The sequence below is a fragment of the Neophocaena asiaeorientalis genome, unplaced genomic scaffold (genome assembly GCF_003031525.2).
Source record: "Neophocaena asiaeorientalis asiaeorientalis breed wild unplaced genomic scaffold, Neophocaena_asiaeorientalis_V1.1 scaffold82, whole genome shotgun sequence".
Taxonomy (NCBI): domain Eukaryota; kingdom Metazoa; phylum Chordata; class Mammalia; order Artiodactyla; family Phocoenidae; genus Neophocaena; species Neophocaena asiaeorientalis.
In genome coordinates, this window is record NW_020173068.1 from 6,438,995 (window position 1) to 6,462,918 (window position 23,924).

Genomic DNA, 23,924 nt, shown 5'->3' on the forward strand with positions numbered 1-23,924 from the left:
TGTAGAGAACAAATGTATGGACACCAAGGGGGGATAGCGCCGGGGGGGCTGGTGGTGGTGGTGTGATGAATTGGGAGATTGGGATTGACATATATACACTAATATGCATAAAATGGATAACTAATAAGAACCTGCTGTATAAAAAAATAAATTAAATTTTAAAAAGTAAATCAAAAAGAAAACAAAACAAAACATTGAGGCAAGACCGTCTACCAGCAAAAGATTATGATTCACTGAAGGCTCAGATGATGATGGTTAGCAATTTTTAGCAATAAAGTATTTTTTAATTATGTACTTTTGGGGCTTCCCTGGTGGCGCAGTGGTTGGAGTCCGCCTGCCAATGCGGGGGACACGGGTTCGTGGCTTGGTCCGGGAAGATCCCACATGCCGCAGAGCAACTAAGCCTGTGAGTCACAACTACTGAGCCTGCGCTCTACAGCCTGTGCGCTACAACTACTGAAGCCTGCATGGCTAGACCCCATGCTCTGCAACAAGACAAGCCACCGCAATGAGAACTCTGCACGCCGCAACGAAGAGTAGCCCCCACTCACCACAACTAGAGAAAGCCCGAGCACAGCCAAAAATAAATTAATTAATTACAAAGAAAAAAGTATGCCAATGTCTTTAAAAACTGAGGCAAAATGGATACAGTCTATGGAAAATATAAACAAATGGTTCACTTAAAACGCTGGTGTTATTAAAAAACAAAAGGTGGAGATAAAGGAGATGACAATGATCCTTGACTGGATCTTGAACCCCATCTCTTCCCCAAAATGCTATAAAAGTTATGTATAAATTGGGGAATTTGAATTTAGAGTGTATACATTAGATAATATTAATCTCTGAAAGCTAATCTTCTGGAGTGTGCTAATAGTATTATGGTTGTGTAGAAGAATGCTCTAGTTCTTAAGAGTTACCTGCTGAGTATTTAGAATTGATATGTCTTATTGTCTGAAACTTTTCTGCAAATGAGTTAGGAAAAGAAAAACGAAAAAAAAGAACCCTATATATCTATAGAGATATAGAAAAGGAGAATCCAAATTAAGGGTATTTATTACATTAGTCTTTCAACTTTTGTGAAAGCATGAAATAAAAAGTTAGGGAGGGACCTCCCTGGTGGTCCAGTGGTTAAGACTCTGAGCTTCCAATGCAAGGGGCGCGGGTTTGATCTCTGGTTGGGGAACTAAGATCCCACGTACCGCGCGGTGCAGTCAAAAAAAAAAAAGAGAGAAAAAGCTAATTCAAGAAGACATAGAAAATTTGAATGGTCTTATAACCATTTAAGAAATTGAATTAGTAATGAAAATTTCTCCCATAAAGAAAAGAGCAAGGGACTTGCCTGGTGGTACAGTGCTTAAGAATCTGCCTGCCGGGGCTTCCCTGGTGGCGCAGTCGTTGAGAACCCGCCTGCCGATGCAGGGGACATGGGTTCATGCCCCGGTCTGGGAAGATCCCACATGACGCGGAGCGGCTGGGCCCGTGAGCCATGGTCGCTGAGCCAGGGCGTCCGGAGCCTGTGCTCCGCAACGGGAGAGGCCACAACAGTGAGAGGCCAACGTACCGCAAAAAAAAAAAAAAAAAAAAAGAATATGCCTGCCAATGAAGGGGACGTGGGTTTGAGCCCTGGTCCGGGAAGATCCCACATGCCGCAGAGCCACTAAGCCCGTGCGCCACAACTACTAAGCCTGCGCTCTAGAGCCCACAAGTCACAACTACTGAGCTCGTGTGTCACAGCTACTGAAGCCCATGCACCTAGAGCCTATGCTCTACACAGCAAGAGAAGCCACCACAATGAGAAGCCTGAACGCCACAACTAGAGAAAGCCCATGCACAGCAAGGAAGACCCAATGCAACCAAAAATAAATAAATAAAATAAATTCATTTTAAAAATTCTATCTAGAGATAATTATTGAAAAAAAAGAGCAGGCCCAGCCAGTCTTACAGGAAAGTTCTAGCAACATTCAAGAAGCAGGTGATTTTAATCTTACATTAACTATTTCACAGCAAATATTATAAGCTTGATACCAAAATCAATTACTGACACAAATGCAAAAATACTAAGTGAAATATTATCTAATTCAACATCACATGAAAAAGATCATGATAAAGTTGTGTTATGACTAGGTTGGGTTTATTCCAAAAATTCAAGGTTAGTTCAAGATAAGAAAAGCTATTGATATATGTATCACAAAGAACTTAAAGGTAAGAACTCATGTCAGTATCTAGATATATGCAACAACTACTCATAATAAAAATAACAAACAATAAGATAATTCAGTGGAGTAGCAGGGTATAAAACTAACATACAAATAGCCATGGTGATCATTTTGTAATATACAGAAATACTGAATCACTACATTGTGGACCAGGAACTAACATAGTGCTGTAGATCAATTATACTTCAAAAACAAACAAATAAACTCATAGAAAAAGAGATCAGATTTGTGGTTACCAGATGCAGGGGAATTGGATGAAGGTGATCGAAAGGTACAAACTTCCAGTTATAAGATAAATGAGTACTAGGGAAGTAAAGTACAACATGATAAATATAATTAACACTGCTGGATATTATATAAGAAAGTTGTTAGAGCAAATCCTAAGAGCTCTCATCACAAGGGAAAATATTTTCTTTTCTTTCTCTTTTATTTTCTATCTATACGAGATGATGATGTTTACTAAACTTATTGTGGTAATTGTTTCATGATGTACGTAGGTCAAATCATTGTACTGTATACCTTAAACATATGGTGCTGTATGTCAATTATATCTCAATAAACCTGGAAAGAAAAAAAAGATACAAACAGCCTTCATATGCACAAATAATAGACAATTATAGGACACGATGGCAGAGAAAACATCAAGGAAAATAAAACTTAGAATTAAATTTAACAGGAAATGTGTAAAACCTATTTAAGAAAAATTTCAAAACACTCCTGAAAGACACTAACACAGACTTGAACAAATGTACAGATATCCCCTGTTGTTGTTTAGGATGATTCAACATCATCAGTTCTCCCTAAATTAATTTATAAATTCAATACAACAATGCAATCCCAATAAAAATGCCAACAAGCTGTTTTATGGAGTTAAACAAGATGATATTAAAGTTTGCATGGAAAAACAAACATGCAAGGATAGCTAGGAAAACAGTGATAAGGAAAAATCATGAAGGGGAGACTAGCCCTATCACACATTAAAATATACTATGAAAGCTGTATAATTAAAATAGTACAATATTGGCACATAAATAGACAGACTAGTAGAATAAAATAGAAAGCCAGCATTAGACCAAAATACTTACAGAAACTTAGTATATGCCAAAGGTGGCATATCAGTGGGGTACAGATGGACTTTTTAATAAATGGTGTCGGGACAACTAGGTAACCATTTGAAAAAAGAAAAAAATTAGATTTATATCTCACACCATTCACAAGAATTAAACTCCAAATGAATTAAGGAGTTTAGTAAAAAATTAGTAATATTTTTTTAATGAAACCATGACGTACTAGGAAAAAACATGGTAAATTCATCTTTAACCTTGATGTAGGGAAAAGTTCAAAATCCAGAAGCAATAAAAATGTAACATTTTACATATTAAAAATACCATAAATAAAATGAGAATATGTGCCCACATATTTGCATACACAAAAACATGTATGCAACTGTTCACAGCAGCATTATTCATAAATAGCAAAAAAGTAGAAACAATCCAAACACCTATCAACTGGTGAATGAATAAATAAAATATAGCATATTCATATAATGGAATATTATTTGGCAATATTATTTGGAATAAAGTACGAAAACATGCTACAACAGGGCTGAACCCTAAAAACATCATGCTAAATGAAGGAAGCCAGTCATAAAAGACCGCATATTGTATGATACCATTCTTATGAAATGTCCGGGATAAGAAAATCTACAAACACAGAAAGCAGAAGAGTGGCTGCCTAGGGCTGGAGGGGGTGTGGGACACGGGGGCAAAACAAATTAGCATAATGGATGGGTATGGGGTTTCTTTTTGGGTGATAAAAATACGCTAGTTTTGATTGTGGTGATGGCTGCAAAACTCTGTAAATAGAGTAAAAATCATTGAATTGTACACTTTAAATTGGTAAATAATATGATATATAAATTATATCTTGATTAAAAAATAAAAGCTGTTAAAAGAAGAACACTATAAAAAGGACAAATGAAAAACTGGAAGAAAATATCTGTAGACAAAGGGTTAATACTCCCCATATTCTTAAAAATTGAGGGAAATAAGACCTAACAAATCCAATAGAAAAATGAGGAGGGTGGGCAATGGACAATTCACAAATATGAAAAAATGTTCAAACTCACTCATATTTAGAAAAATGCAAATTAAAAAAACACTGAGATACCATTTCTCACCAGACTGGCCAAAAATTTTTAATGTGATAACACACTCAGTGAGGTTGTGGGGAAACAGGCACTCTCATATTTTATTGGTGGGAACAGAAAATTTGTACAATCCTTCTGGAGGGAAATTTGAAAAGACCTAACAAACTACATATACACTTAACCTTTGGATCCAGTAATTCTAATACTTCTAGAAATCTGCCTTGAAGATATACCTCTAACAACACGAAAATACATATATACAAGGTGACTCATTGAAGCACTAATTATAATTGCAAAATACTGGAAACAATCTAAATTCTTATACATAGGAGAGAAGTTGAATAAACTATGGTATGTCCACAAAATGGAGTACTAAGCCACTTAAAAAAGAATGAGGAAGACCTCTATGCATCTATAAGTAGTGATTTCCAGAAAATAATGTTAAGTGTAAAAAAGCAAAGCATAAAAGAGTACCTATAGTATGCTATTCTTCATATAAGAAAGAAGGAGATTGAAGAAAATATACATGTATTGGCTCATTTGTGCAAAAGAAATACAGGAAGGATAAATCAGAAACTAAACAGAACAGTTACTTGGGATGACAAAGAAAGAAGTAGAAAGAAAAGAACAAAATAGCAGGGATGAGGACAGAATACTTCATTTTCACCAATGAGTGCCTACTTCTAACATTCAACTAATCTCACCAATAAAAATCCAATCTGCTTCTGACATTAACTACGCTATAATTAGCAAAGGTGCAGCTCAAGCTATGCAGAGCAGAAGCACCTATGGCAACCACCTGTGGAGTGTGGCCTTTCTGATACAAAGCTGGATGAGCGCCATGCAGCATGCATGCTTCATTAAAGTAACTCATTGCCCCTTGAGTTGAGGCTGAAACTAACTGGCACGTGTATAATATCAGATGGTCTATGCAGAAGTATTTTAAGATAAATTATAGACATCATAACTCCATGGTAAAGACTTTAATGAGGGGACTTCCCTGGTGGTCCAGCAGTTAAGACTCCATGCTCCCAATGCAGGTTTGATCCCTGCTCAGGGAACTAGATCCCACATGCCACAACTAAGATCCCGCACGCAGCAACTAAGATCCCGTATGCTGCAACTAAGGCCTTGTGTAGCCAAATAAATAAATAAATATTTAAAAAAAACTTTAAGGAGAATGGGAAGTCAGTCAAAAGAATGGAGAAAACATTACTGTTAACAGATAATGAGGGGAATGGAACCGGATCAACCCTATGGCCGCTCTCTAAGCTTGCACATGTGTAGCTCTACTCTTACTTCTCTTTAAAACTGTGTTGTCCATATATTAGGTTAACCTTAAAAATGCATTCCAATATACATTAGGTGCAGATAAATACTGGTGGGTTTTGTTTTTTTTTTTTTTGCGGTACGCAGGCCTCTCACTGTTGTGGCTTCTCCCGTTGCGGAGCACAGGCTCAGGACGCGCAGGCTCAGCGGCCATGGCTCACAGGCCTAGCCACTCCGCGGCATGTGGGATCCTCCAGTACCGGGGCACGAACCCGCGTCCCCTGCATCGGCAGGCGGGTTCTCAACCACTGCGCCACCAGGGAAGCCCCGATAAATACTGTTTGATTCCATTTATACGAGGTACCTAGAAGAGTCAAATTCATAGTGGCAGAAAGTACATTGGTAGATGTCAGGGGGTGGGGTAGTGGGGAGGAGGAATGGGGAGTTAGTGTTAAATTGGGACAGAGTTTCAGTTTAGAAAGGTGAAAAATTCGGGAGATGGATGATGGTGAGAGTTGCACAACAATGTGAATGTACTTAGTGCCACTGAACTGTACAGTTAAATACGGTTAAAATAGTATATCTTATATTATGTGACTTTTACCACAATAAAAAAACATTTTAAAGTAAAATAAAATTAAAAACAACAACAACAAAAACTGTGCCGTCCCCTAGCCACATGTGGTTATTTAAATCTAAGTTAATGGGGACTTCCCTGGTGGTGCAGCGGTTAAGAATCACCCTGCCAATGCAGGGGACAAGGGTGCAAGCCCTGGTCCGGGAAGATCCCACATGCCGCGGAGCAACTAAGCCCGTGCACCACAACTACTGAGCCTGTGCTCTAGAGCCCACGAGCCACAACTACTGAGCCCGCGTGCCACAACTACTGAAGCCCGCATGAAGCGCACCCAGAGCCCGTGCTCCACAGCAAAGAGAAGCCACCGCAACGAGAAGCCTGCACACTGCAACGAGAAGCCTGCACACCGCAACGAAGAATAGCCCCCGCTCGCCGCAACTAGAGAAAGCCCGCACGCAGCAACGAAGCCCCAACGCAGCTAAACATAAATAAAAGAAATAAAAAATCTAAATGAATGGAAATTAATTAACATTAAAAATTCAGTTCCTCAGTCTCACTAGCACACTGCAAGTATTCAATCACCACATGAGGCTCATGGCTACCGTACTGACAATATACAGGTACAGAACATATCCATCATCACAAAAAGTTCTATTGACAATGCTGCTCTGAAAGAACAAAGTTTTAAGAAAATAGTACATTTCTGGGGATGGAAAATAATTCAACAAAGAGGAGGCAGCCCTAGATACATTTAAAGAGGAAGACACAGGTTCTGAGTTCCCTTCTAGACTTCTACCTGCCTTTGATAATCTTGATCTTCTCTTCTTCCTCAAAAATACTGCCATCTAGTATAGAAGGAAGGGAGGGAGGGAGGGAGGGAGAAAACTATAGCCCAGGGGAGAAACAAACAAACAAAAAACCCCCCAAACCCTTGAAAGCAAAAAGTTTTTGTTTCCCCCTTCCTTCCTACTAAGGACATTTAAAAAGAAATAAGGTGGGAAATGAGACATCCATGAAGAAATGAATCAGGTAGATTGTTCAAAATGGTTCTTCTAGTAGATTCCTGAGCACATACCCAAGATAAGAGAAGCTTTTCAAACTTCGCAGATCCCATTAGCAGCCTCCCAGGTTTGGTTTGCTGCCATGTTCTCAGTGCTTTATTGGACCTGAAGTGTTACTGTTGTTGTTTGAGTAGGAAATGATTCCCCACTGCTGGCAAATCTGTGATTATAAAATGTGTATTAAAATTTAGGTATAATTTTTTTTTTTTAGGTATAATTTTTAAGACTTGGTCTTGGAGTCAGGTTTGGCTTTGGGTAACAGAGCCCTGAAAATATAATGTAGTATATTTACTGAGCCTACTTATAAAAATTTGCCTCAATTAAAGATTAAGTAATCTTTTAGGACTACTCCTGTTACATAAAGTGAGGCACACCTGAAATTCTTTTATTTTATTTATTTATTATTTTTGGCTGCGTTGGGTCTTCGTTGCTGCATGCGGGCTTTCTCTAGTTACAGTGAGCGGGGGCTATTCTTCATTGCAGCGCACAGGCTTCTATTTGCAGTGGCTTCTCGTTGCAGAGCACGGATTCTAGGTGCGTGGGCTTCAGTAGTTGTAGCACACGGGCTTCAGTAGCTGTGGCTCATGGGCTCTAGAGTGCAGGCTCAGTAGTTGTGGTGCACGGGCTTAGCTCCTCCGCGGCATGTGGGATCTTCCCGGACCAGGGCTTGAACCCTTGTCCCCTGCATTGGCAGGCAGATCCTTAACCACTGCACCACCAGGGAAGCCCCTGAAATTCTTAAGAAGAGAAACTCAGGCAATCCTTTGATGGCTTGTTATTTACAAACCCTAGAGCCAAACTTAATCTAGAGGTCCACATTGCAAATTTCCCAGTGAACAGATTGAGCATTCATTTTACCTACCTGTTCTGCTCAATAGCAAATGTTGACTTAAAATGAAAAGTATGTAAGTAGAAGGGTTGGAAAAATGGTGCCTTAAACATTCAGATCAATTTTTAAAAACTCTTTATTGTAAAAATAAAATACAAAATACATAAAACCACATAAAACATGTTAATCCCATACCCCTAATTTATCCCTCCCCACTTCCCTCTTCCCTTTGGTAACCACAAGTTTGTTTTCTATATCTGGGAGCCTGTTTCTGTTTTGCATATACATTCATTTGTACCAGTTTTTAGATTCCACAGGAGTCTTTGATAGTTTACTTGTTATCTGGTATCACGATACAGGATCATCCTGTACATTTCCTGACCTAAAGATAGAATCAGCCATTTCTCTAAGAAACCCTAGTTTCTTTTAATGGGTAAAAATAGTAAGATTACAATCTGAGCTCCAAGGGTAATCACTGATACTGGGTTGGTCATTGTTTCTAGATCTTTTAGTGGATATAAACACAGACACAGTCACACACACACACACACACACACACACACACACACACACACTCTCAAATACCTAAAGGAGCCAGGCAGGTAACAAATGAGTGAAGTGTGATTGAGATGAAGCATAGGGATTGCAGTAAACTGAAGAGGTAAACTAAAGGAGACAGACCTTCCAATTTTTCAAAAGAAGTCAGAAATATAAATTTTTAACATGAATTTTAAAAATATTGACAACTAATAAACACTTAGGTTACATAAACACATCTGTGGGACGGATGTGGTCCACGGGCTATGTGCACGCTCAACCTGAAAAATTAAACCAGTGTGTAGTTGTATCCCAGAAGTCACATTGTTGTTAACACATAAAAATATTTAGAGAAGTAAGAAAATTCTCAGATTGCTTCAGAAAAAGCCAAACTATAATAAGGAAGAGGAGAAATGTATAATTATCTCCCTCCCCCACCAACTCTCTAAAGTACTAGGGAGAAAAGCATTTTCTAAATAGAAACAATTTTCTTTCTAGGACATGGTGCAAAAAGGAAAAAGTCAGTTATCAGAAAAAACTCTCAAAGAGAGTTGAAATCTAACAAAAGTTTTTATATCTAAACTCTTAGAATAACAGAATGAGACCCAGGAGATATATTTTACATGATTAGGTATACTAGAGGCAATAAAACTGGTAAAAAGTTTATTGCAAATGCATGATCAACCCCTTACCCTCATTTTTACCTGTTCTAAAAAGAAAGAGGGACTTCCCTGGTGGTGCAGTGGTTAAGGATCCATCTTCCAATGCAGGAGACTCAGGTTCGATCCCTGGTGGGGCAACTTACCCCGTGTGCCACAACTAGAGAGTCCCCACGTTGCAACTACAGAGCCCACGTGCTCTGGAGCCCAAAAGCCACGAGAGAAGCCTGCGTGCTGCAACAAAGAGCCTGTGCGCCACAACTGAGACCCGATGCAGCCAGAAATAAATAATAAAATAAATAAATAAAAAGAAAGGAAGGTAAGAGCATTGCCACCTCTGCTTTGGCCCCCTCCTGGAAGCAGAAGAGCTAACAAAACGTTGCTGGGGAAAGAAGGAGTAAGATGTGAAAATTCTAAATAAGGCCCCAAAGAAAGCCTGGGGAAGGGCCCAGTTGGCAAGAAAGACCTGGTTGGGTTTGGCTTCTTTAGTGCAAGCTAGTATCATGTGACCTGCTCCAAGCTCCAGAAATATAGAAATCACAGAATTAACTTTTTCAATTCAAAGACGAGAGGTCAGATTAGATTAAAGCAAAAACCATAAGAAGACTCACAAGGTTATTTCACCCTGGTTTCTGTTCTTTCAAAGAAAATAAGGACCTCAAGCCATCTAAGGAATCCCAAGCAAAAGGAAGGAGGGGACTAGAAACTTCCCTGACTGCATGAAACTCCCTCTGCCAGCTTCACAGCTTCAGCCTTGAGGTCCTGTGCACTTGGCGTATCCTTCACTGTAGCCTCTTGGTCCTGTGCACTTTAGGGCTATTGTATTCTGCAGGCTATCAGATCATAACATTTTAAGCTTCTCTCTAATTTGGAAACTAGGCTGTAAGCCAAGGTCAGAGGAAGAGTAAAGTTGGGGGAAGGGACCAGATGGGCTCAAACTACCATTCTCAGAAGTGACTCACCAGGGGGCCAGATGCAGCATCCCGCCTTTGATCATGAAGCCTCTCTGTGTCTCATGTAGGAAAGAGAAAAACAGCTTTGCCTTTGGCACTGATCAGACGTTAGCTTGTCTACCACCTGCCTTTTGTACCCTCTAGAAATAGTACCAGCAGACTGGAGGCAGATTTGTAGCGTCAAAGTGGTAAGTACAAACTAATGTTTACAGTTCCTTTGACTCTAGAAAATGAATTATTTTCTCTTCCCCCTATCACCCCACGTATCTCCCCGCTGGTAACCATGTCCTTTTTATGAACATTTGAATACTAATAACCGTAACTAATATCTACTGAATTTGTATCATACTGTTCTAAATACTTGACATGTATTAACCCTTTGCAGTAGCTACTACTGCATTATCTCCATTTTACAGATGAGGAAACTGAGGCATAGAGAAGTTAAGTAATCACTTCCCAGGGTCACAGAGCTAAGCAGAATCCAAGCCAAGACAACTTCATGGCCTGTATTTTAATGTCTCTCCTTTTCATTGTAAAATTTTCGAACACACAGAAAAGTTGAAAAAATAATACAATAATCAACCACATGTCTGTCATCTAGATGAAACCATAACACATTGCCATATATGAACTTTTCTGTGTGTATGAATTTTCTACACATCATGACACTTCTTCCCCAAAGACTTCTGCATACAGCTCCTAAAAATAAGGACATACTCCTATATACCATAATACTATTATCACATCCAAGAAGTTAACAATTTCCTATCATCATCTAATATCTAATCTATCTTCAAAATATTCTGAGTACCCGGGCTTCCCTGGTGGCGCAGTGGTTGGGAGTCCGCCTGCTGATGTGGGGGGCGCGGGTTCATGCCCCGGTCTGGGAGGATCCCACGTGCTGCGGAGTGGCTGGGCCCGTGGGCCGTGGCCGCTGAGCCTGCGTGTTCGGAGCCTGTGCTCCGCAGCGGGAAGGGCTGCGGCGGTGAGAGGCCCACGTACCGCAAAAAAAAAAAAAAATTCTGAGTACCCCCAAACATCCTTTATAACTGTTTTTTCCAAACCAGAATCCAGTCAAGACTCACCCATTCCAGTCAGTTACTGTCTCTTTAATCTAGAACAGTCCCCTCACTTTTTCTTTTGTATGACAATGATTTTTTGAAGAGAAGCAGACCAGCTGTCTTATAGATTGTCCTATATTTTGGTTATTTATTTCCTCATAGTATCATTTAACTTGTTCTTCTGCTCTTGTACTTCCTAAAAACCAGAAGTCAGATCTAAAGGCTTAATGAAGGTTAACATTCTGGGTAAAAATACTTTGGAGCTGATGTTGTGTACTTTATACTGCATCATATCATGAAGCATATCATGTCAGGCCGTTCCACCGTTAAGTGATGCTGAGCTAGATTACCTGGTTACGGTGGTGACTGCCAGAGCACTCCTTTGTAAAGATTTACTTTTCCCGTTGCTATTAGCAAATAATTTAGAGGTGGGAGGGGGGGTACTATTTTGGCACCATGCAAATGCAAATATTCTGTTCTCCAAAAATCTTTCATCTAATGACTTTAGCGTCCAATGATGATCTTTGCTAGACTTAATAATTTCACTGATGATTTACTATTCTATCCTTCCTTCTACAGTTATAAGCTGGAAATTTTCTGTAAAGAACTTTCCTTCATTAGCTAGGGAAGAACTATAGCTCCTTTGAAAAAGAAAGGGTATGGGACTTCCCTGGTGGCTCAGAGGTTAAGACTCAGCGCTCCCAATGCAGGGAGCCCAGGTTCGATCCCTGGCCAGGGAACTAGGTCCCACATGCATGCCGTCACTAAGAGTTCGCATGCCACAACTAATGAGCCCGTGTGCCGCAACTAAGGAGCCCGCCTGCAGCAACTAAGACCCGGCACAACCAAATAAATAAATAAAATTTTAAAAATAAATAAATAAAAAATAAAAAGGCTAACTGCTTAGTTCTTTCCATTTAAGTATTGATTTTCAGAGCAAGAAATTGATAAAAATAGCCATATCTAATGATGGCATATGCATTTTTTCTCTCCTTGCCCCTTTTCTGAGCATCACTATGGACACACAGACTCTTATTTACTCGGTGTTTTACAATTACTTGCAGTAATTATTCTTTTGATGCTCAGAATATACTAAATTTAGCCAGTAGAAGCCCCTTGGGGCTGGTTCCATTGTTCTTTTGATATAGTACCATTAGTCTTTAAGACTACTTTGCTTTCCACCTTAAGATGTCCCAGTCAAGCCTGTGCTCTTATGTACATTACATAACCTTTCCTAGAGGGATGTATATGCCTACAGAGGGCTCGGAAAACTCTGAGAAAAATACAACGGCAAGAGCAGACGTATCACTTCCTTGTGGTTATCAAATCCAATTCAATTTGGGGAATGAAAGGATTTTTAAGACTATCAGGTCTAGCTACCCATGCTGATGCTCACAGCTTTGCTACAACTCCCCAGTATGTGGCAATTCGGTATGTGGCCTAAACACTCTGATCCACAGGGAACTCACCTCACTTGAGGCACCCTATGCTATCCCAGGACCGCCTCATACTGGGCTCCTTGTAGTTCCCACCCATTAGTTCTAGTTTCTCTCCTTGGAGCCTATGGGTCTCTGTGAGAAGCTCACACCTAAAGATAATTTCCTCTTCTGTTCCCTCCCTCATATTTAAACAAATGGGTTTATTTCCTGGATGTGATTGGATTGACTTTCCAAATACACTACCATGACTCACAAGGCCCTACTGCCTTTCAAGTCCACTTCATATACTTATATAAAAATATGTAAATATAGTATGGGCTGGGATTGAAATTTCTACATAAATGGGTCCTGAAGTTCATCTCACTCTTTCCAGTCCTGTTCACCACATATATATGGCTGCCAGCAAAGCCAATTCTACTCCCTAGAATTCTGCATCTAGTCCCTCATCTCTCCATTTTCCCTGACACTGGTCTGGGCCCCCGACCAAGCCCTCTGACTCGATCTAATACAGTGGCCTAACCTTTCCCAACCTCAGCTCCCCCTCACTACACTCCATGACAAAGGCTGCTGCCAGAGCAGTCTTCCTGCAGCACTCCCAGCTCCATAACCTCCAATTGCTTTTTATCTGCAGAGTCTACCGTAGTGTCTAGCATACTGGACTTGGGATGCTCAGTACATATTGGCAGAGGGAGGGACTGAATAAAGTGACTGGTTGAGCTGCTTGATTTCATGACTCAGTTGTGCTGTCCATTGTTATCAGGAGGAAATTTCCTTGAGTTTTAAACAAAAGCTATTTTACTTAAGGTAGTATTTAGTATTTGGCTTAACAAACAGTTTAAGATTTTTTGGTCAGTTCATGTGTATGAGTAAACATATTTTTATAGTATGTATTTAATAAATAGTTGCACAAAAATTTGGTTGCATGCATTCTTCTTGGTGCTCAGACTTTCTAAAGAATTAACTGTAAATATGAAGCCAGAAAGAAAATACCAACAGCATATTGTTACGTGGGAAAATGTTTGCATTCAACAAGAATCTAAAAAGAAAATCAAAGTAAAATAACTTCACAGTATGATGGTACATCTATTAAATTAGCGATCATAAATTGAATTTGAAAAGCCAGTGCTGGCGACCTGGGAGGAAGTGGTTCACTTCACTTCAGACACTGATGGTGGGCGGCACTGCAAATTGGCTCCCGCTTTCTGGTGAACACTCTGGTCTTGCCTCATGAGAACTATAAAACTTCTCACACCTTTGGATCCAATGATTCAGCTGGAGGAACACACCTTAAGGAAATAACTTAAAAACAAATGTCTATACTATTTGTATTAGTGACAACTAGGGCACATCTCAAATTCCCCAAATAGGAGAAAGATCAAGCTAAACATGTATCATTGTGTACATCAACATCAACACAAAGATACATGAAGTCACTTAAAATGACAGGTACATGGTCTATTTCAATAAATGGAGGTATACACTCAGTTTCAGCAACAGTGTTTATAATTAAGAACAAGGGTTCTGAAAGCAGACATTTCTTGGTTTGAATCCTGGCATTGCCCTCCATACAGCTTTCAAGAAATGTTTCTCTTCTAAGAATGGATTTGGACCATGCAGGACCTGCAAGCAGTTACTTGCTCTTGAGGAGATGTGTGTATTCTTATTTGAGTAGAAAAGACATTAAGGTTAGAGAGCAGGCTCTTGTGTCAGACTACCCAAGCTCACCTCTTGGCAGTCACTTGCTGGCTGTGTGACCTCAGGCAAGTGACTAAACCGCCCTACATTCCAGTTGCAATTCATGTGTCTAATATGGCTAATACTAGATTATTATATGGCTAATAATATGACCTACCCCATAAAGTTCTTCTGAGGTTGAAATGAGAAGATGCCTATAGAGTGTTCAGCATAGTGACTGACATGTAGTATGTTCTCAGTAAATGTCAGCAGTTTGTATTCTTCAATTAAACTACTGATCACCCACTATGGTCCAAACATTGCAAGAGGGGCACCCACTACATTCCATCCATGCAAGAACCTTACGAGGTGAGTGTGGTTACACAAAATAGTTAAATGGGCTCAGAGAAAGATCTGTGAATATTAGGTAAAAAAAGGAGAATGCAAGATGGTTGGTAGATCCCAATTACAAACATGAAAATGAAACGCACTGACACATTTGCAATGATATGTATAATTAGAACGTAATGATCATTAGGTCCACTTTGTTTAAAGTTAGTCAAGTTTCTTTGTGTTTTCAAGTAGAAGCAAGCAAATGTGAACTGGGGACCCAGTCCTATTGCCTTTATTGTGCCTTGCCCTTCTCTCCCCTAAGCAGGGAAAAGGTCATGTATTAAATGTCACCTGAGTGTTGGCTTCTGACCAGCAAGTGCTTACCTGGAGGAGATAGAGGAGTCCTGGGACAAACAAGGTGAGTGGGTAAAGAGACTGGTATGTTGCTAAGGCAAGAAAGATCGCACTGAGGAAGGCACTACCTGTAAAAAGAAATAAATATATGGAATAATCCAGCCACATCAATTAGGATTAGATTCAGCAACTCCCCAAAACAAGAAACTTTCCATAACTGCTCAAATAATCACCTGTCAAATATCTCCTGGTGCATAAGATGCTATGCAAACTCACAGGAGTGGGAGGATCTTGGCTTGATTTCTGATGAAAGGAAACCAAGGAAGTCAAAACCACTTCCTTTAGCAACATGAGATACCACAGGTATATTTCTTGTAAAATTTTCAGATCCAGAAAGAGTTTACAAAACTTCAGCCCGAAGATGAATAAAGGAATCAAGTCTGTTAACGTCCATGTCCTATTTAACTTACCAATTGATTAAGCCTACAATTATTGCTTATGTCATTCAGAGCTGTGAAACGTATGCTTTTGTTTGTTGCAACACCCCATCACTATTTTTATAACATCCCTTCCTTATGTACTCTCTTCAGGCCATATGTTTATTATTTTTTCAAATTAAAATATATTAATTTTTATTAATAATGTCTCTATTCCCTACATAAAATGGACCACTGTAGAATTATTAAACATGATGTTATAAAGAATTTTCAATGACATGGAAAGATGTTTATCACAATCTATTAATTGAAGATCATAAAAGAGATACACACTATAACCCCTTTTTTAAAAAATGAATAAATAACTTTTTAGAAAAACTAAAAGGTGGGAATTCCCTGGCAGTCCAGTGGTTAAGACTCTGCTCTTTCACTGCTGAGGGCCCAGGTTCAATCCCTGGTCGGCGAACTCAGATCCCGCAGATGATGGTGCGGCCAAAAAAAAAACCTAAACTAAAAGGCTAGGCCACAGATTTCACAGTGTTTTTCTCTGGGTGGTTGGAATTATGGATGATTATTCATTATTGTTTCTCTGTATTTGCTAAACTTCCTATAATAAACATGCTTTGTTTTTGTCATAAGAAAAAAACTGATATCTTGTCTCCCAAGGAAATAGAAATAAAAGCAAAAATAAGCAAGTGGGACCTAATCAAACTTAGAAGCTTTTGCACAGCAAAGGAAAACAAAACAAAAAGACAACCCATGGACTGGGAGAAAATATTTGCAAACAATGTGACTGACAAGGGATTAATTTCCAAAATATATTGTACGAACAGCTCACACAACTCAATAACAAAAAAACAAACAACCCAATCAAAAAATGGGCAAAAGACCTAAACAGACATTTCTCCAAAGAAGACATACAGATGGCCAATAGGCACATGAAAAGATGCTCAACATCGCTAATTATTAGAGAAATGCAAATCAAAACTACAATGAGGTACCACCTCACACTGGTCAGAAGGGTCATCATTAAAGAGTCTACAAATAACAAATGTTGGAGAGGGTGTGGAGAAAATGGAAGCCTCTTACACTACTGGTGGGAATGTAAGTTGGTAAAGCCACTAGAAAACCGTATGTAGGTTCCTTAAAAAACTAAAATCTAGAGTTGCTATATAATCCAGTAATCCCACTCTTGGGCATATATCTGGAGAAAACTGTAATTCAAAAAGATATATGCACCCCATGTTCATAGCAGCACTATTTACAATAGTGTTGCTATGTAATAGTGCCAAGACATGGAAACAACCTAAATGTCCACCAACAGATAAATGGATAAAGAAAATGTGGCATATATACACAATGGAATACTACTCAGCCATAAAAAAGAATGAAATAATGCCATTTGAAGCAACATGGATAGACCAAGAGATTATCATACTAAGTGAAATGAGTCAGAAAGAGAAGGACAAATACCATATGATACCACTTATGTGTGGAATCTAAAATATGACACAACTCACAGACATAGAAAACAAACTTACGGTTACCAAAGGGGAAAGGGGGGTGGCAGAGGGATAAGTTAGGAGTTTGGGATTATCAGACACAAACTACTATACATAAAATAGATAAACAACAAGGTCCTACTGTATAGTACAGGGAACTATATTCAATATCATGTAGTAAACCATAATGGAAAAGAATATGAAAAAGGATATATACATATGTATAACTGAATCACTTTGCTCTACAGCAGAAACTAATACAACATTGTAAATCAACTACAATTTTAAAAAAACTAGATGGATGTAAGAAAAAAAAATTTTTTAAAAAAAAAAGTAGCTATTCCCTTTCAGATGGTTTAAGACAACAGAATACCCTAAAATCAAGGCTAGAGAAACCCAGTTTACAACAGAGATTTTAGAGTGGACCAGAAATCAGTAGAGTTCAATTGATGGTCCAAGGCTGGTATCTATAATGATAATATTTCATCAAGTAACAGTGCTCATGGTCACTCTTATTAGTGTGGGGTCAACTTTTACTGAAAACAATAGACATCTTCTCAATAGTGTTTCATAAAAGAAGGAATTATTCACTCCACGCAGTCCAGGGAATTTTACCCTCTCCCAACCCAGCTCCCGAGACAAACAGAAGCAGATGTTCCATAGGACTTTTTTGCCCATCAAAGTGGTGTATATACAGTGGTTTGACTTAACGATTTTTAGATTTGATGATGGTGCAAAAGCAACATGCATTCAGTAGAAACCATACTTCTAATTTTGAATTTTCATTTTTTTCCCCAAGCTAGCGGTATGCAGTACATATTCTCTCGTGATGCTGGGCAGCTGCAGCCGCAGCTTGCAGTCAGCCACTCGATCACGAGGTTAAACAATTGATACACTTACAACCATTCTGTACCCATATAACTATTCTGTTTTTCACTCTTAGTACAGATTTAATAAATTACACGAAATATTCAGCACTTTATTATAAAATAGGCTTTGTATTAGATGATTTTGCCCAACTGTAGGCTAATGTAAGTGTTCTGGGCACATTTAAGGTAGGCTAGGCTAAGCTAAGCTCTGATGTTCAGTAGGTGAGGTGTATTCAATATAGTTCTAACTTAGGATATTTTCAACCTACAAGGGGTTTACTGGGACAGAACCCCATCATAAGTCAAGGAAGATCTGTACTTGAAACATCTAAGAGCCACCCTGGAAGAGGGAGGGTTATGAATGTGACTACTTCATAGAAGAGTAAGTGGAGAGAAAAGAACTTTGAGTCCTCCATCCCTCAAACCAAGGAAACTCACCAGCTAGAAACAATTCCTGGTTGAAAGAAAGTGGAAGGAAGGCAGAGAAAGGAGGAAGCTGGAAGTAAAAGACCAAGGACAGAACTCCATGGGATGGGCTATTTCATCACGTTGGTTAGTGCCAACATGATGTTCTGTATTCAGGGTACTTGTAAATATGACTGAGCAGGGACAGATCATGCCCAGCCAAGCTGTGCTAACAGCAGAGGTCCCCACACACCTCGAACCAGAACTAGGTCAACTCTGAGACAGGGAGATGGCAGTGGTGGGAAAGGTGCTATTCTGAGTCCAACAGCTAGGGTGGACTCAGAATTCCTTGACTGGGCCAAAAAGTTGAACGATATTTTGGGGGAAACCAGCAAAGAGAGGGGAAAAGCTGGAAAAACTTTTAAATTTAACACTGTTTTCTACAGAGATTGGTGGTGATGGGAGTGAGAAGAGGCCCATGTGTCTGTTAACAGAGGAAGGATAATGTTCCAGTTCCATCCATTCTTACAAATGTGGTAGAAACAAACACATGACTTTCACCTCTCTCTCCCCCAGGAGACACCAGGGAGTGAAATAAACACAGCCACTTCCTGCCCTAATTGCCTGAGATCAGTAATTACTTGTCTGGAGCAGCTAACCATTTATAAGGTCCAAGAGAGAAGAAACAGCTCCTAGCTAAAAAATGGACTTGTGAGTTTTAGAATACTTGCTCCCAAGATCAGGAAGAAGCAGGCTTCCTTCCTTGAATGAAATCATTAGGAGGGAAAAATCTGTTCCTTCTGCTAGTCTACCAGTAAGTGGCATCAGCATCTGCCCAGACACCTCAGCTATTCAACGCCCCTCCCACTCTCACACGCCTTCCACTAGTCACCATGCCCTGTTGACCCACCTCTGGAACATCCATCACTGCAGTTCTCACTCTCACCGTTTCTCACCAGGAGTTTTCAGCAGCCCCTTCCTTCTCCTCCTCAATGGTCTCCCCGCCTCCCTCCCATCCAATCCATCCTCCACAGATGTGCTGGAAGGATCCTTCTAAAACACAGTTTAAACTACTCACTCTGCCCTTGTGCAAAAGCAGCCACAAACAACATGTAAACAAATGTGCAAGCTGTATGTGAATAAAACTTTACTAAAAAAAAAAAAAAAAGACAGTTTAGATTGATTCAAGCCCCTCTTTAAAGACTTCTTCTGAGGGTTCTATTTCATCTATCAGATTATGTCCAAACTCCAGCAGCAAACAAGACCCTTCACTATCTTGGTCTTATTTATCCAGCTTCATCTCTCACCATCTCCTACACATCCTCTGTCCTCCAGCTACACTGGATCATTCCCCAATTTCTGAAATCATCATGCGTTTTCATTCCTCTGTGTCTGTTATCAGGCTATTCTTAGCTGTCCTTTCCTGCCCTCCTTCTAGTAGAGACCCATCCTTCAGTGACCAGTGAAATGTTATTTCCTCTATGAGGCCTAAGCAGAGAAGCTAATAATAGTAGATTATAGTTAACATTTATTGATCACTTACTAGGTGCCAGGCACCTATCCTCTGTATGTGAAAGCTCTATAGGTGAAGAAACCAAGGCACAGAAACAGAAGGGCTAAGTAACGTATCACATTAAGTAATGGGATCACTGAGCTGATTCTAGTGCCCATTTTCTTAATTCATTCAATGCTCTCATTCAATACTGACACTGTCTTCTAATAATTTGCTAATGTTCCTCTCTCTCCCCATTTGTCTGTGAGTTTCTCAAAGGCAATAAACCTCTCAACTTAGAATCTCTAGCACCTACCACAGTGCCTGGCACACATGATGAATGAATGAATGAATATCATTCAGTGATACATGTGAAATACTTTTTAAAAATCCAAGTAGGAAACCAATGTTCTTTTTTTAAAAATTGAGATATAACTGACACATAACGTTATTTAAGTTTCAGGTGTACACATAATGATTTGCTACGTGTACATCTTGTGAAATGATCACCATCATAACTCTGGTTGAAACCAATGTTCTTGAGGAAGGAAAACTTACGAAGTATAAAACACAGAGTACTTTGTGACAACCTAGACAGGTGGGATAGGGAGGGCAGGAGGGAGGCTCAAGAGGGAGGGGATATGGGGATATATGTATACATATAGCTGATTCACTTTGTTGTACAGCAGAAACTAACACAACATTTTAAAGCAATTATACTCCAATAAAGATATTTTTTAAAATAATTGAAACAAAAAACACAGAGTAATGAAACATGGGCAAAGCACAAGATAAGTCTGACTCTTGAATAAAACAGAGCCTGCAGCATAGCAGTTGAGGACTTGTGGTAGGGAGCCAGCACAGAGAATGTGGAGTAAACTATGGGATGGCTGAGGCCTCTGGTCTGGGGGCAGAAAAGTGGTGCTGCAACAGTCAGGAGCCTGGTGTGTGGGATGCTGGGGCAGGTGTGGATGGGGCACATGTACAGTCTGAGCAAAAGTGAGGGGGAGGCACACAAGAGACTCAGACAGGGCTGACACGTTTTTTTAAAAACTAGAAGAGGCAAGAAGAATGGGTTAGGAAGGCAGGAGGAGGCTATGTGCTTGGGGCAGGGTCAGGGAAGAAAAAAGTAAAAGGTGTCCAGATATTTTAGATGAACCATGCAACACGCCAACATTTCTGGAGTGTCTGCCCTATGCCAAGCCGTGCTGGGTGCGGGAGACTGGTGATTCAGACAGTCTCTGTCCTCAGGGAGCTCCCAGTAAACAATGACAAAATATGGGAGGAAAGTACAAAGGAAGTATTCGGAGCGCATCAGGGGAAGCTGACAACTGAGTTTTGAACAATGAGTAGATGAGGCCGGCAGTCCAAGGGAAGAGCATGTGCACAGGCAGGAAGGCGAGGGAAAGAATGGTGTGCTGGGGGTGGAGGGGCAGAGACTATAATTAGCTCAACATGGCAAAAACAGAGTTGGAAGGAGTGACTGGAAGAGGGTGAAAAAGGGGCTTTTGTGGATGTTGGTAACATCCCTGTTTCTTAGTGTGAGCGTTGGTTACTCATCATTTTGTGAAAATTCATTGAATTGTACACTAATGATTTGTACACTTTTCTGTTTGTGTTATACTTCAACAAAAAAGTTATAATCTAAAAAGTCTCAGCAAGCAGGTAGGTAGGGGTCACATCGGGGAAGGCTTAGCTTGCACAGTCAATCAAACACATGTCTACAAGCCTAGACATGACATCTCAAATAATGTCTTAAGTGGCAGCCTCATTTGGGCAAGAGCTAGGGCATCCTGCTCATCTAAACAGGAGGAACTATACCAAGAAGACTGTGAATTTTACCAAAAAAAGATATAATCTACCATTTACCTGCTAGAATGGCCCAGATACCCAGTCACTAGATTTCCTGTACAAGCTCTAGTCTTTGGCCTTATCATAAGAATACTAAAGTAAATCCGTCAAATGTATATGTGCACTGGCTACAGTAACAGGGAATTTCATTATCTATCCAATCTAGCTTTGAATATGTCTTCCAACTCTTTTTTGGTGTCAGCATGGCGGCCACAAGCTGGGCAAGACCTGGGGTAACACTCTGCCTCCAGGGACTGCACCCTGAAGTGACTTGGGCCTGGGTGGGTGGCAGAGCTACAGGACAGAGGAGGAATGTAGATGAGGTGGAGCTATGGAAACTGGTTCAAGATAAGGAATTCAAGTAGAATGAGCAGAGACTGGGTCACAGACAGTGACCTGTACCAGAACTGGCAGTAGGACAGACAGGAATGTGGTCAAAAGGGCTGAGGTCTCCCAGGACACTCAGAAGAGGAAGTTGCACTAGGGCCTGAGAGCAAGCAAGACTACTGGGCAGGAGGAGGGGCTAGGGCCTGGCCCAGTGTTCTATACTCCTTGCCAAATGTTCTTTCAACAGCACAGTCATTCTCAGAGTAGTCCATCCACATCAGTGATGATGATGATGACAATTCTCTGAGCACATACTCTGTTCCAGCCACGACTATAAGCATTTTACATGTATTAAGTCATTTAGTCCTTCCAGTAACTCCATGGAGCGGATAAAATTACTATCCTCATTTCACAGATAAGTAAACTGAAGGACAGAGACTTTATTTGCTCAGGGTCACAAAACCAGTGAATGGTGATAGAATTTGAAACCAGACAGTCTCATTCCAGAGCCCCCAATCTGTAACTGCAGCACTATGCTACCTTCTTGATTCTCAATCTATGGCTGTACCATAAAAATCACAACAAGCAGAGCAACTATTTGTGGAGCGGGTTTTGCTAAGGAATCATGCTAAGCATTCTGTGTTTCTCATTTATTCCTCTACTAATCCATGAGGCAGGTCTTATCTCTGGAATCAAACTGAAGCTCTAGAGGCTGTGATTTGCCTGAGGCTACAGCACAGGTAACTAGAACCAGCAGGTTTTGGGTTGATCTGACAAAACCTCAGGCTGCTTCGTCCTAGGGTCCTTGGGCCTTTGGGTCCTCTAAGACCCTCTTCATGGGTAAGGCCTCATTTATCGCAAAGGAACCTCATATAGAAGTGATGGGCTCATCAGAGCTCAGGTTCATTACTCTGCCATGTTCTTCCAGGGCTGGGCTCCAGGAAGAGAACCTCTCATTTTAACTTTCTCCCAGTTTTCTCCAGAAAGCTCAGGAAGGGGCTTCCCTGGTGGCACAGTGCTTAAGAATCTACCTGCCAATGCAGCGGACATGGGTTTGAGCCCCCTGGTCCAGAAAAATCCCACATGTCGCGGAGCAACTAAGCCCATGAGCCACAACTAAAGAGCCTGCGCTCTAGGGCCCACGTGTCACAACTACTGAGCCCATGTGCCAAAACTACTGAAGCCCGCGCACCGCACTTAAGAGTAGTCCCTGCTCATCGTAACTAGAGAAAGCCCGCGCACAGCAACGAAGACCCAACGCAGCCAAAAATAAATAAATTAAATAGATAAATTAAAAAATAAACAAAAAAACCAGAAAGCTCAGGAAGACCCTGTCAATCCTGAGGGATCTTTTATTTTATTTTATACAGCACATTCTTATTAGTTATCTATTTTGTACATATTAGTGTATATATGTCAATCCCAATCTCCTAATTCATCCCACCACCACCTGCTTTCCACCCTTTGTGTCCATACATTTGTTCTCTACATCTGTGTCTCTATTTCTGCCTTGCAAACCGGTTCATCTGTACCATTTTTCTAGGTTCCACATATATGTGTTAATATATGATATTTGTTTTTCTCTTTCTGACTTACTTCACTCTGAATGACAGTCTGTAAGTCCATCTACATCTCTACAAATGACCCAATTTTATTCCTTTTTATGGCAATATACCATTGTATATATGTACCACATCTTCTTTATCCATTCATCTGTCGATGGGCATTTAAGTTGCTTCCATGACTTGCCTATTGTAAATAGTGCTGCAATGAACATTGGGGTGCATGTGTCTTTTTGAATTATATTTTTCTCTGGGTATATGCCCAGTAGTAGGATTGCTGGGTCATATGGTAATTCTGTTTTTAGTTTTTTAATTTTTATGGTGCCAATTTTAAATACCGTTTTATTTGACATTGCATTTTCCACTTA

At 40.1% G+C, this 23,924-nt stretch overlaps 1 protein-coding gene across 1 annotated transcript in view; it reads right to left on the minus strand.

The window, feature by feature from the left end:
* Window positions 1-23,924, minus strand: part of PIGU (phosphatidylinositol glycan anchor biosynthesis class U) — a 105,577-nt gene that overhangs the window by 34,664 nt on the left and 46,989 nt on the right. The window contains exon 7 of the mRNA XM_024743278.1: window positions 15,142-15,239. Coding sequence (XP_024599046.1) covers window positions 15,142-15,239 — 98 coding nt within the window. The remainder of the gene's footprint in view (window positions 1-15,141; window positions 15,240-23,924) is intronic.